The sequence below is a fragment of the Chionomys nivalis genome, chromosome 9, assembly GCF_950005125.1.
Source record: "Chionomys nivalis chromosome 9, mChiNiv1.1, whole genome shotgun sequence".
Classification (NCBI taxonomy): domain Eukaryota; kingdom Metazoa; phylum Chordata; class Mammalia; order Rodentia; family Cricetidae; genus Chionomys; species Chionomys nivalis.
The window spans coordinates 4,361,572-4,374,530 of NC_080094.1; the positions used below are offsets into that span (position 1 = coordinate 4,361,572).

Below are 12,959 nucleotides of genomic sequence, written 5' to 3' on the forward strand. Positions count from 1 at the left end.
AGCTGATAGCAATGCCTTGGAATGTGTGCATGGACTTTGTACCACTAAGACCTGGCTAGCTTCTGGGGGGTGGTGACACACTGCTATCACCAAGTGTTTTCAGCTCTCTCTCTCTCCTCTCTCTCATCCCTTCCTTCTTTTATTTTAATTAATTGATTAGTTCAGAGGCTGAGAGCACAAACTGCCCTTTCAGAGGACCAGCATTGGGTCCTCAGTACCCACATCTGTTGGCTCACAACTGCCTGTAACTCCAGCTCCATGGTGTTGGGCGAGCTTTTCTGGCCTCCAAGGGCACCTACACTCACGTGCACAAGTAATACATAGACACACACACACACACGTTATTAAAAATAAGACTTATTTTTTTTTAATATTCGTTCATTCATTTACTCATTGTTTGTGCCAGGGATTGAACTTGGGTTTTTGGACACGCTAAGTACATCCTCTCACGCTGAACTATATCGCTGGCCTCTGTCGTTTTCTCCCGAGACAACAATTCCTCCCCACTTCAGTAGACCTTACCCAGATGACATCATAGAACCACAAAGACCGACTTTCCCTGCTTCTGTAAATCCAGGGTCCCCTCCTGTCATGGAGGCAAGGAGGAGCCCATATGGAACCCGTGTGTGAGATGGCATTTCCTCCTCCCTCCCCCCAGAGAGGATCATGAGACTCTAAGGTCTATATAGGGTCACCATTAGGGAGAACTGCCTTAGGGGATTCAGACTGGAACACTACTTGTTGTGTCTTAGGTGGCCTCCTTCATCTTGTCCCATTTACCACCTCGGGGAGGAGGAAGGTCACCATGACTTCCCAAGATGAAGGATAGCAACAGACCAGACAGATCCCTGGGTTCATGCTGTGTGCCTCAGCTACCACTTTATAGGGACAGGGCCCGAAACTACTGTGCTATTGGGGAGCCGCAAATCTGCCTGCGAGACCTTGTTCTGCTCTGGCAGGAGGGATCCAGCAGCTTCTGAGTCCCGCTGAAATTCTGGGCGATCTGGAAAGGCAGGTAGCATAGCAGCCATGTTGATTTCTGACTGCCATCGAGGGCAGGCAGGGTCACTGGGAACGTCACCATCTCCACCTGGAGAGACCCTGAGATAAAATACTAGGAGATTTTTCTTCCGGAAAAAGGAGATGGTGTTGTGGCCTGGTGCTGCTGACTATAACTCATGGGGCATAGGAGGAACGGGAAATTCTGCGATTACAAAACCTAGATCCGGGTCCCGCTTCTCTCTCGGTTCCTCATCTTGGAAGAGTCTGGTTACTGGGACCCTTTCCCAGAATCATGATATATATGCCAAGTGAAAATTTCCTTTAAGACTAAGTCTAGAAGGATCATGCCTTCCCCTCTCTCTAAAGGAGAGCCTGGACCTTTTGGGGAGTGGGGTTCAGAAAACCAGGCTTGGGTCTAACGCTGGGGATGATCCATACCTCGTTCTTTGAGACTCGGGGGATCTCTGTGTGCTCCTAGAGGAGGCCTAGCCTACGACTGCACCATCACTCCAGAACCGGAGGCAGAAGAATCTGCCTGGAAGCCTGCAGAGCCACAGCCTGTTCCACGATGCTTGGGTCTCTGGAGAGAAAGTTTGACAACTGTGCTCAGTGAATCTCTATGCGATCACAGTGATTGGTGACACTGTCAGGTCCGAGTCTGGTTGTGTGACCCCAAGTTGTGCTGATCCCGCTGATCCACGGGGAGCAGATTCTGCCCTGGGGGCTGCCGGGCGGGGCCGGGGCAGGAGCAACGGGAAGGCCCCGCCTCTGGGGTGTGTCTAACTTGGGCGCCTCCTAAAGGACCGGGCGGGGTGGCCTGAGCGCGTGGGTCGCAGGTCAGGTCAAGGGGTCGAAGGTCCAGCGCGTGATCCAGGGTCCAAGCAGGCCGAGGAGCAGGAGCATGGCGTCGTCGGGGTCGGTGCTGCAGCTGCGGCTGGTGCTGCTGATGCTGTTGCTGGCGGGCGCGGCGCGGGCCAGCCTCTACTTCCGCCCGGGCCAGACCTGCTACCGGCCCCTTCGCGGGGATCAGCTGGCCCAGCTGGGGCGCAGGTGGGCGCGGGGCTGTGCCTGGGGAGGAAGAGGGTATACTTCTGGGCCAGGCGCGCGTCCCCTGTCTCCTGGGACCTTGCTTCTCTCTGGTCACCCTGCCTCCTTAGGCCTGGGAAATCTCATCCCTTCCTTTTGGGATGACTTTCATATCCGGGGAGCTTTGGGTGTTTGTTAGGTTGGGCAGGCCTCACCTCTCTGTCCATAGTTGGTGAGCACTAGGGTGTTAAAGTCATGCGCAGTCACCGTCAGCCTCCAGTCGTGGTGGGTTCTGCTGGTGGCTTTTCTGGTGGTGAAGGATCGAGCCCTGAAACGCTTACATTTTGGAAAAGGGAAGAAGGTCCCTAGGGCACTGCCTGGGTGGGTCTGTGGCCCTGTTGGGGAGGGGAGGCCCAAGGTATTCCAGGGTTGATTTCCATGCTGATTACCTCTTCCCAGGACTTATCCTCGGCCGCACGAGTACCTGTCCCCATCGGACATCCCCAAGAGCTGGGACTGGAGAAATGTGAACGGTGTTAACTACGTCAGTGTCACCAGGAACCAGCACATCCCACAGTACTGTGGCTCCTGCTGGGCCCACGGGAGCACCAGCGCTATGGCAGGTGGGTAGCCCGGAGCTCCACGATAAGCCCTGGGCAGGGCCAGGTGCGTGGCTGCTCTTTACCTACCACGTTGCCTCTAGGTGAGCCATGATGGTCACAGCTCACAGAGTGATGTGACTACCTTTCTGCCGTTCTCTCCTGTGGGCCCACTTAGGGCCTCTGTGGGACAGGCTGGAACTAGAACCCGTGACAAATGACTCCTGGGTACCCTCCCTCCCCCAGGCCTTGTGACTTCAGCCATTGAGATGGAAGCAGCCTTTCACAGTCACTGAGCTGAGGCCCTACTAGGTCAGGGAAGTGAAACTACAGTCAGTGTTTGAGATGAACAAGTTAAATCTTAGCCTGGCCACCATAGAGGCAAGAAGAAGGTGCAGGAGGAAGAGATAGCCCCACTGAAGTCCACACAGTCGGAGGGCTACTGTGTCCTTCCTTGGAAGGGGAAGCAGGCAGGGGCCGGAAGTGTCATTCTGCCTGGAGCGTAGAGACTCAGCTTTGCCACAGCAGTGGCCCCTGGAAGCCAATGGGAAGCAACTCTCATGGCTGGGAGTGAGACGGGGCAGTGACCTCTCTCGTGATTTGTGTCTTTCTGGTCTGGCCTGCTGTAGGTGGAGCCCGGGGTGAAATGGCTGCCCTTGTGCCTGCGGGGGCTTATTTATGTAGGCCTCTCACCTGCCCACTCAGAAGACTCCATTGTTGGAAGAGTGACAGCTGGGGTTCAGCCCTTCAGCTTGGACTCTTTCTTCAGGGCTAGGGGTTCTTGACAGAGGCAGCCAGGTGTAGCTGTGGCCCTTCGTAGAGTCACCTCTTGGGTCGGGAATGTGCTGCTGACCCTTGAGAAGGAGGAAGAGGAAGGTGGCCTGAGAAGGTTCGGCACAGGAAGGTCAAGAGGGGCTTGTCAAGGCGGCAGGGTGTGTGGGGAAGGCCCATGGCGGTGCATCTGAGCAAAGTCGAGAGCGTTTAGGGAGAGGTCACAGGGCTGGTGTTGGGGAAGTAAAAAGACCTCAGCAGAGCGCAGGGTGGGGTGAAGGTGGTGGGGAGCAGAAAAGGTCAGCAGGTCAGTGGAGTGAGGTACATGGGGGTGCAGGACATTGCTGGGGCGCAGGGAGACGGCTGGAGGCCATTGGGTCTTAGGACTCTTAGATGGGCCTGGGCCTGCCTGAGGCTGCATCTTCCCCATCACTAGAGCGGAACGGCTCTGGGAAAATGGCTGCTTCATCCTTTCTTCCTGATCTCTGACATCTTCATCGGTTGTCAAGGCCTTGCTTCCTCTTTCTCTGTGTCGCACTGAAAGGGGACGTCTACAGGTTCCTGGCTGTGTGCCAGCAGGGCAGCAATGGAACCAGCTTGTCTTTCCCATCTCTGGGCAGTTAAGCATCCAAGCTTCTCTCTATGAGGCCACCTGTCCTCATCACAGGAGCCCCTCTCTTTCCCTTCATCTGACACTTCCAGCTGTGACCAGGAGCCCTTGGCCCCACCCACCTCTCACTGCCCCACCACTTGCTCCCATTGGGTTCTCCGAGCTTCCCACCTCCACTCTACCTCTTGTCACTTTTGAGACTCACGAGTCTGTGCCCAGGCCTCCTCCCATTGGGGTGAAGTGAGGCCCTCACTGAGCCACACTCCCTTGTTTCTGCCCCCCTACCAGCCCCTCCCTACCTCCCCTCACTGCCAGCCCCTCCCTACCTGCCCTCGCTACCAGCCCCCCTCCCTACCAGCCTCCTTGCTACCAGCCCCCCTCGCTACCAGCCCCCCTCGCTACCAGCCCCCCTCGCTACCAGCCCCCCCTGCTACCAACCTTCCCTACTCCTTGACTTCACTGCTTTCCACACTTCTGAAGTCTGTGTTCCCAGTTGTTTGTTTCAGGATAGGGTTTCTCTAACAGTCCTAGCTGTCCTGGAACTCACTCTGTTGACCAGGCTGGCCTTGAACTCACAGAGATCCCGCCTGCCTCTGCCTCCCGAGTGCTGGGATTAAAGGCGTGCGCCACCATCGCCCGGCCTAGACTCACTTTTGTATCCGTCTGTGGCTACCCTCTGGCCTGCATTCCTGCTGCCTCCAGGCCCAGATGTGCAGGCCGTCCTCCCCATCTCAGCCACCAACAAGGCCGCCTTCCCCTGAGGATATTCCGGAAAAAGCTTAGGGGTTATCTGACTCATCTTTGCTCCTCCAAACTGTTCTTTAGTTCACAGGCTCTTTAGTTCTCCCATCAGTCCTTGTGGAGGAATTAGGTGTTGTCTTTCCCAGCACCCTGACTCCTGCTGGTCTCAGACAAGAGATTTCCAGAATATGCCTGTTCAGCCTGAGTCCCATTGTATTTCCATACTTGAGACCATCAATGACAAGGTCCTTCTCTGATCTCTGGCCAGAAGTCTGGCTCCTCCCTCGTGTCCACACCGGCAGCTGAGGCCTAGGTACCTTCATATGCAAGACTCTCCTCAGGTCCTCACACTTCTCTCCTTGGATGGCGTCTTAGTCATCTTTCTGTTGCTGTGAAGAGACACCATAACTAAGGCAACTCGGAAAGCATTTACTGGGGACTTGCTTAGCGTTTCAGAGAGGAAGTCAATGACCATCATAGTGGACAGCGTGACAGCAGGCATGGCGCTGGGGCAGTCACTGAGGCCACTGGTCCACAAGCATGAGGCAGAGAGACCTGGGCTTGGTGTGGACTTCTTAAATCTCAAAGCACAGCCCCAGTGACACACCTCCTCCATCAAGGCCACATGTCCTACGGCTTCCCCCAAACAGTCCACCCACTAGAGACGTGAGGCTGCGGGGGCCCGTTCTCATCCAGACCACCACGGATGAACATTTGCCAGATTGCACTATGTACCTGATACCTTAGCCCCTGGGTGCTCCCCAGAACGTCGCCTGGCAGTGCTGTTCTGCTTGCCCATCATCTTGCCCCCTGTGCTGTGGTACAAGTCCACAGAATAGAGCTTGCTCCTGCTGGCTTGCGTCTACAGTTTGCACAGCGCACAGAAGGTGGGACTGGAACTCTGAGAATGAAAAGGGTGCCAAGTTAGAAGAGGCAGAGTGGATTGTGTAGAGGGGTCATCCCAAGGAGCCTGCAAATTCTGGAGTCACGTAGTTGGTCAGGTTGAAGCTAGACATTGCGTCAGAGGTAGGGGACGCCAGGCCTGAGGCTATCCAGCCGGCCACTGATGTTGGGCCTTAGCTGAGGTCACCAGAAGGTAGAGAACAGAGAATAGGAGGAAAGGACTCTCAGCAAACCTCAAGAAACACTGCTAAGGCTGAATGTGGAAGAGACAGGAAGGGTGGAGTGGCCCCTCTGCTGCCCCTCTAGAAGAGACAGTCTCATGAGGGTGAAGAGGGGTTAGGATGGATGGGTGATGTCAAGCTAGGGACCTTGGCAAGAGCAGTTTGGGAGGCCAAAGAGACATAGGCAGTGGTGAACCCCACCTCGCACTGCTGAGGCAAGGCGTAGAGTCCTGGGACCCTGGGTTGGACTCCGGGAAGGGCGGGTCTGTGGGCTTGGGGATGCCCCTCATTGAGAGGTGCACTCCTGATGGGAATGTAGGGGAAGGAAGGCTACAGGGAACCAAATCAGGGGAACAAGACAGGAAGGGTGGGCCCGTGGCCTTGGGCAGCTTTCTGTTGTGGCACAAGAGTGGTTTAAATGGTGATGAGACAAGGTGGTCTGCTTTTGAGTATTTCCGTGACGTGCTCTCTGAGGTCATCAAGGGTGTGTGTGCAGGCTATGTGAGGGGTGGTTCTAGAAGGTTCTGTGCTGTTAGATGGCAACCTTGTGGAACAGGACCAGAGTGTGTAGCCTGAGGGTGAAGAGCAAGGAAGCCTTTCAGGATGCAGGTCAGCCATGCCCTGGTGGATGTTGTGATGATCCTAGCTGCCCCTCAGTGTGTGGGACCAACACATGAGCACTGCGTGCTGGTGTTTGGCTCCCTAGGCTGCCATTTTCCCTGGAGATGCCCATGCCTGCCTTTTCCGTGTGGTCAGTGATTTGTCACTAGCCTCCTCACACAGGTGGCTTTGCTGCCATCCTGTAGCTCCTTGGGATCTGGCCCTGCCTTGTGACACTTACAGACACACACAGGTGTCCTGGTGCCCGAGGGAGGCCAGAGCATGTCCCTGAAACCACAGTTGAGCTGAGGCCTGCGCAACAGAGGGAGCAGCGGGCAGAGAGTCTTGTGGCATTGGGTGAACTGGGTGGTGCTGACCAGCATGCTGACTTTTGCAGACCGCATCAACATCAAGAGGAAAGGCGCGTGGCCCTCCACCATGCTTTCAGTGCAGAACGTCATCGACTGTGGCAACGCTGGCTCCTGTGAGGGCGGCAATGACCTTCCAGTGTGGGCCTATGCCCATAAGCATGGCATCCCCGATGAGACCTGCAACAACTACCAGGCCAAGGACCAAGGTAGGCCCTGCCCGCGCCCCCACACTGCTGTACACGGTCTTTTTCCTCTTTCAAGAGAGTGGCCGAGAGCTGAGGATCCCACATCTGTCATACTGGCTGGGATGCTGAAGAGGGTGGGCGTGGAGACTGCCGTCCCCAGGAAGAGCTGGATGGTCTGATGTCACCCGAACCTGGTGGGTTGGGGTTAGGGTAGCAGGAAGCTGGAACCCATGGTGCCTGCTGAGTCAGCGTGGAGAGACACCAGAAGAGCACTCCAGACTGCAGAAGTAGCTCAGTGATGGCGCTTGCCTGCCGCACGTGAGGAGGCTCAGTCTCCAGTATTGAAAGTAAATAAACAAGCAGAGCCACACCCCTGTAGCCAGGACTGGATGTGTGCGTGTGTGAGTTCTCATACCTGGCATTTGGGTGGTTTTATGGGCCTTTTATAAGGGGCCAAGCAGGCAGCCGATGGAAGGAAGTGTCTCTTTCCCTTGGTCTGGAGCAGAGAGCAGGTGGTGGGGCTGCTTTCTGAGTTGCAAGTTAACCTGCCCAGCTGAAATGGAGCACCAGCTGGTTCCTGGCCCAGCAGTCCTGGACAGATCATGAGTGGGCAGAGCTGCCTGGCCCGGAAACCTATGGTTGGCACGTCCCTTTCGGGCTGCTTTCCTTGGAAACCAAAGAAAAGGAAACTCAAATCCATCCTTCCTGGCTGTAAACTTTGATCCTTAGAATGCTCTGGTGGCTACAGCAGGATGCTGGGGGCAGGGACAACGACTCAGAAGGTGCTTAGAGGGCGGTTGGTCCCTCGTGGCTAGAGCAAGATGCTCTGGGGGACTTAGATCCATAGACATCCCTCATGGCTGCGGCAGGATGTTCTGGGGACTCAGGTACCTGGAGGGCAGTTGGTCACTTTACAACACCCCTGTGGATGTTGTCCCCTTGTCTAGCTACCTCATGAACCCTACTGCCTCACTCCCAAAGAGTTGAAAGAATTCTCTGGCCTAATTGGCTGAGTATATTGTCCTGGATGGGTAAACCCGGGAACAGATTCAGGGTAGAGGCCAGGGACTGCTTTGTGGAATGTTCCTGGGGTCCTATCCCTCCTCCACTCCCAAACTGGTGTCATCCAGCTGAGGCTAGGTCCCTCTGGTCCCCTCCAGACTCACAGGTGGTTGGGTTCATCAGAACCACTCAACAGTCCCCTCTTGCAGGAACAAATGAAGGCCACCGCGTTGCTGGCGTACCTCACACTGAGCAATGACGCCTGAGGGACAAAATGAACTGGTGACGTCATCCTCCAGGAGTTTACTGCCCTGGGGAAGGGTCTGGATTGAGGTCAGCCTCAAGGGTGTCCTCCTCTGCGCTCCACCTTGTCCTCTGAGTCTGGAGTGCATCCATTTTGTTAGCCTGGCTGGCAAGTGGACTAGAGAGACCCGCATTGCTTCACCGCCCCAGACTTGGATTCCAGACCAGCCCCATCTCGCTGATGTGGTGCGGGAGCTGAGCCTCCGAGCTCAGGTCCTCGAGATTGCAATGGCAGGCACTTGACTGACCAATTTCTCCAGCCCTCAGACCTAATTCTTTCTTTTCCCCAATTTTTTTAAAACAAAGTACATTTATTCAGCAACAGTGACATATTTTAGAATTTATAACATACAGCGGAAGCGCGCGGGTTTCTGAGTATTTTCGCATTCCCAGTATGTGCCTCTTTGAGTTTCGGTGCGATAAAAGCACTATTCCCAGGCATCTCAGAAATTCCAAAACCACGATTATTATCAACATACTTTTAGCAACCTTCACATTCTGTTATTTGAACAACCACAATTCTTGCTTAATGAATACAAGTTTGGCATTCGGCAGGAGTGTTCAACACAAAACATAATGTACAATTCAGATCCCCCAGTGAGGCAACAGGCCCTTGTGAAATCACGTGAGGACACTGCCCCTCCAGGGCACATTTTTGTATTCAAAAATCTTGATTCCACCAGGTGATTCTGGGGCACGCCTTTAATCCTTACGCTTTGGAGGCAGAGGCAGGCGGACCTTTGTGAGTTCAAGGCCAGCCCTATCTACAGGTCAAGTTCCGGGACAGCCAGGGCCTCAGAGAAACCCTGTCTGGAAAATTCAAAAAGAAAAACCAACGTGTGATTCCTTGAAAGGATATTCAAAGGACTTACACGGAACATCTTATAGATGTGATGTCATTAGCATTTTGCCCTTATCTTTACTTGTCCTCCCCACGTTACACACACGTGCACTTGTGTACCTGCACACGCATGTACATATGGGCTAGGATCTGCATACAAAGGTGAACAGGGAATTTTTTTCTTTCTGAGTTTGGGCCACTTCGCTTTATAAATGCTAAGTCCATTCATTCTGCAAATATTGTGATTTCATTTTTCTGCGGAATAGTGTTTGTTTTACATGTGCCAGGTTTTCATTGTCCGTTCATCTGCTGATGGACAGGGGTTTGACTCCAGCTCTTTCCTGCTGCGGCGAATAAAGCAGCAATAAGCATGGACACGCAAGCGTCTCTATGGTAGGGCGTGCAGCGCTCAGGGTATGTCTGCAGGGGTGAAGCAGCTGGGCCATATGCTAGCTCTTTTTAATTTTTGAGCTATTTCCAAGCTGATTTTTATAATGGCTGTATTAATTTGCACCCCCACCAGTTGTGAATAAGGGTTCCTTTTTTTCCCAAAATTCCTCTCCAACATTTGTGGTCAGATTTTTTGATGATAGTCATTCTGACCAGGATGAGGTAATTTCTCAAAGTAGTTTTAATTTGCTTTCTCTGATGGCTTGATGACTAGGGATGTTGAACTTTTTTTCTTTATCCCTCTTTGAGACAGTGCTCACTGTAGTAGCCTTGGCTGTTCTGGAACTTGCTGTGTAGACCAGGCCTCAAACTCAGAGATCCACCTTCCTGTCTCCCGAGTGACGGAATTAATGTATGCCACCTTTAATCCCAACACCCTGGAGGCAGAGGGAGGAGAATCTCTGTGAGTTCAAGACCAGCCTGGTCTACCGAGTGAGTTCCTGGAGAGCCAGGGATGCACAGAGAAACCGGCTCAAAAACAAATAACAACAAAAACCAAACAAACAAAGAAAAAAGGTGTGTGCCACCATGTCCAGACCGCCTTTAAATTCAGTTTTGACAATTTATGTTTCGTGTAGCCATTCGCTGGTATTTGTCTGTGGTTCTTCGTAAGTTCTAGATTCCAGCCGTGTCTGGAATGGGGCTGGCAAAGATTCTCCCCTCTTCTGTGGCCCGTGTCCTCTGCTGAGTGTGTCCTCTGCTGTACGGAACGTTTTCTTTTCCAGTGGTCTCGTCTGTTATGTGGGGCCAACTCCTGTGCTATTGGTGTTCTAGTCAGAAAGTTCTAGCTACCCTAGCATCTTGAGGGGTATTTATTCCCTGTATTTTTGTCTAGAACTTTGTGTTTCAGGTTTTAGGTTAAGGTCTTTGATCCGATGTGAACTGATTTTTGTACAGGATGAAAAGTATGACTCCAACTTTATTTTCCTTAGGTAGATAATTAGTTTTCCCAGCACCCTTGGCTGAATAGGCTTTTCCCCCCAATGTATGTTTTTGTTCCTTTGTCTTGAGTTTAAGGGGCAGAGTTTTGTCAGTTATTTCCAGGTTCTCTGATTTGTCTGTCTGTCTTGTTTCTACGCCAGCACCGGTCTGTCACTATAGCTCTGTAGTGTAATTTGAGGTATTGAGACACCTCCATGAATGTTCCTACTCCTTGGGATGGCTTTGGCTATTCTTTAAACCGGATTCTGATATTTCTCAAGCCAAGTAACAAGAGGACACATTTCTCTAAATCAAGTATTTTGGCCTCCTTAGTCACTAGCCAGCAGTGCAATCATCTGGTTACATTTTAATAGTGATTGCACTGGGTTTTCAATTACAGCATGCTGTGAGGTCCTTTCCCAGCCTTTAACGGAGAAGGGAAGGGCCACGTCAGAGTGCCTTCCATGCACTAATCAAAGTGTGTTCTTTCTGTTCTGCCCCGGCCTGGCGGAGGCTTTCCCATGCCTGCAACTGAGAGACGCATAATCAAGCGGCACCTGGGGGGCTTCCGCTATCAGCTAATGAATGGCGGGCTAAATTAGAAAAGGGGAGAGGATGGGGTGGGCTTCATTAGTGGGCTAATGAGGAGACGGTGTCATGCTGACTTCTTGTGTTCTAGAATGTGACAAGTTTAACCAGTGTGGGACCTGCACCGAATTCAAAGAGTGCCATCCCATCCAGAATTATACCCTCTGGAGAGTGGGTGACTATGGCTCCCTGTCGGGTAGGGAGAAGATGATGGCAGAGATCTACACCAATGGTCCCATCAGGTAAGGGAGAGGTCTGGGTCTGTGCACCTACGTATACCTGTGTCTTGTTCACCCTTCCCCCTGGCCACTTTGACCCCCAGCCTGAGCTCTACTTTGCCAGTAACAGGGAACTTCTGTGTAGTTAGGTAAAGAAGGCCCTGGCTGTGGTGAGTGGGGATGTTGGCGGGGTCACCAGGCAGGACTTACTACTGTAAGCCAGGTGCCATCACAAGCGCCGATTGCTTCTCCCATTGCTAACGGGTGGCTCTCTCAGCTGCGGGATAATGGTGACGGAGAAGATGGTGAACTACACTGGAGGCATCTATGCCGAGCACCAGGACCAGACAGTTATCAACCACATCATCTCCGTGACTGGCTGGGGCGTCAGCAGTGATGGAACCGAGTACTGGATTGTCCGTAATTCATGGGGCGAACCCTGGGTAAGATAGTTTTCTTTTTGAAGGTCAGACCAGAATCTGCACCTCTCCCCAGCAGCGGAGTGGAGGGCTGGCTTGTGTCTCACCAGGACACAAGCAACTTCTGAGGTCTGAGCTGTGCAGGGCTGCTACTGTCCTGTGTATCACCAGTGTTTAGCAGCCAGTGGCTCCTCCCCAAACTACCCCACGGCCAGGGCTGGGGCCAAGTGGTCCTGATGGTAGCGATGCTTCGTGTTTTTCAGGAATACTTGTTTGAGTTAGGTCAAAAGTCCAAGGGAGCCAGGTGGTGGTGGCGCACGCCTTTAATCCCAGCACTTGGGAGGCAGAAGCAGGCGGATCTCTGTGAGTTCACAGCCAGCCTGGTTTACAAGAGCTAGTTCCAGGACAGGTTCCAAAGCTACAGAGAAACCTTGTCTCGAAAAACAACAACAACAAAAAGTCCAAGGCAGGAAACCTGCAGGTTGTGGTTTTGGGACACAGTTTAGACTGTTGCTCAATGCAGACACAGGAATACTCTGGAAGAGGCCACGGGGAAGACGTGGAGGTGACGAAGTGTCAGCCACGTCTACTGAATGGCCACAAGTCAGGTATTAATAGGGAGACAGTCATGTTCTTAGACTGTCTAGCTGCCTGCGGAGCATCCTTATGTTAAGAACTGCTCAGAGAACCGAGTCAGAGCTTTGTCCGGACCGGAGTTCTACAGAACAGAGGGTGAGCAGGGGACCGTGGTCCTGAGGCACTAATGCCGAGTTCTTGCTCCTTACAGGGTGAGAGGGGCTGGATGAGGATCGTAACCAGCACCTACAAGGGAGGCGTGGGTGGCAGCTACAACCTGGCTATCGAAGAGGCCTGCACATATGGGGACCCCATTGTTTAAGTCGCCGTCTCTGGAGGGAACGTTGGAAACCATGGCAGGGAGGGGTGGCTATCAGCACCGGACACTGGACAGCTAGAAACGGCGCCTGTGGCCATGAGGAGCAGAGTGTGGGCTGCAGAAGCCATCCCGAAAAGAGGTGGTAAAGGAGGAACCACACCTCACTGTGGCCCTCAGGACCAGAGAAGACAGCTATGGTCTAGAGCGCAGTTCTGAGGTCATCCTGGAATCCTCGGGAGGGGAGGACAATCCCAGACTGCCTAAGCAGTAAATAAAGGATCTAGCTCACCCGA

The 12,959-nt window shown here is 53.2% G+C and overlaps 1 protein-coding gene across 1 annotated transcript; it reads left to right on the top strand.

The window, feature by feature from the left end:
• The first annotated feature begins 1,791 nt into the window (after positions 1 to 1,791).
• Ctsz (cathepsin Z) lies at positions 1,792 to 12,959 on the top strand. Its single transcript, XM_057781035.1, has 6 exons — positions 1,792 to 2,052; positions 2,488 to 2,651; positions 6,871 to 7,050; positions 11,226 to 11,376; positions 11,630 to 11,795; positions 12,559 to 12,959. Exons 1-6 carry the CDS (start codon positions 1,904 to 1,906, stop codon positions 12,667 to 12,669), a joined length of 921 nt encoding a protein of 306 aa, XP_057637018.1. The 5' UTR covers positions 1,792 to 1,903; the 3' UTR covers positions 12,670 to 12,959.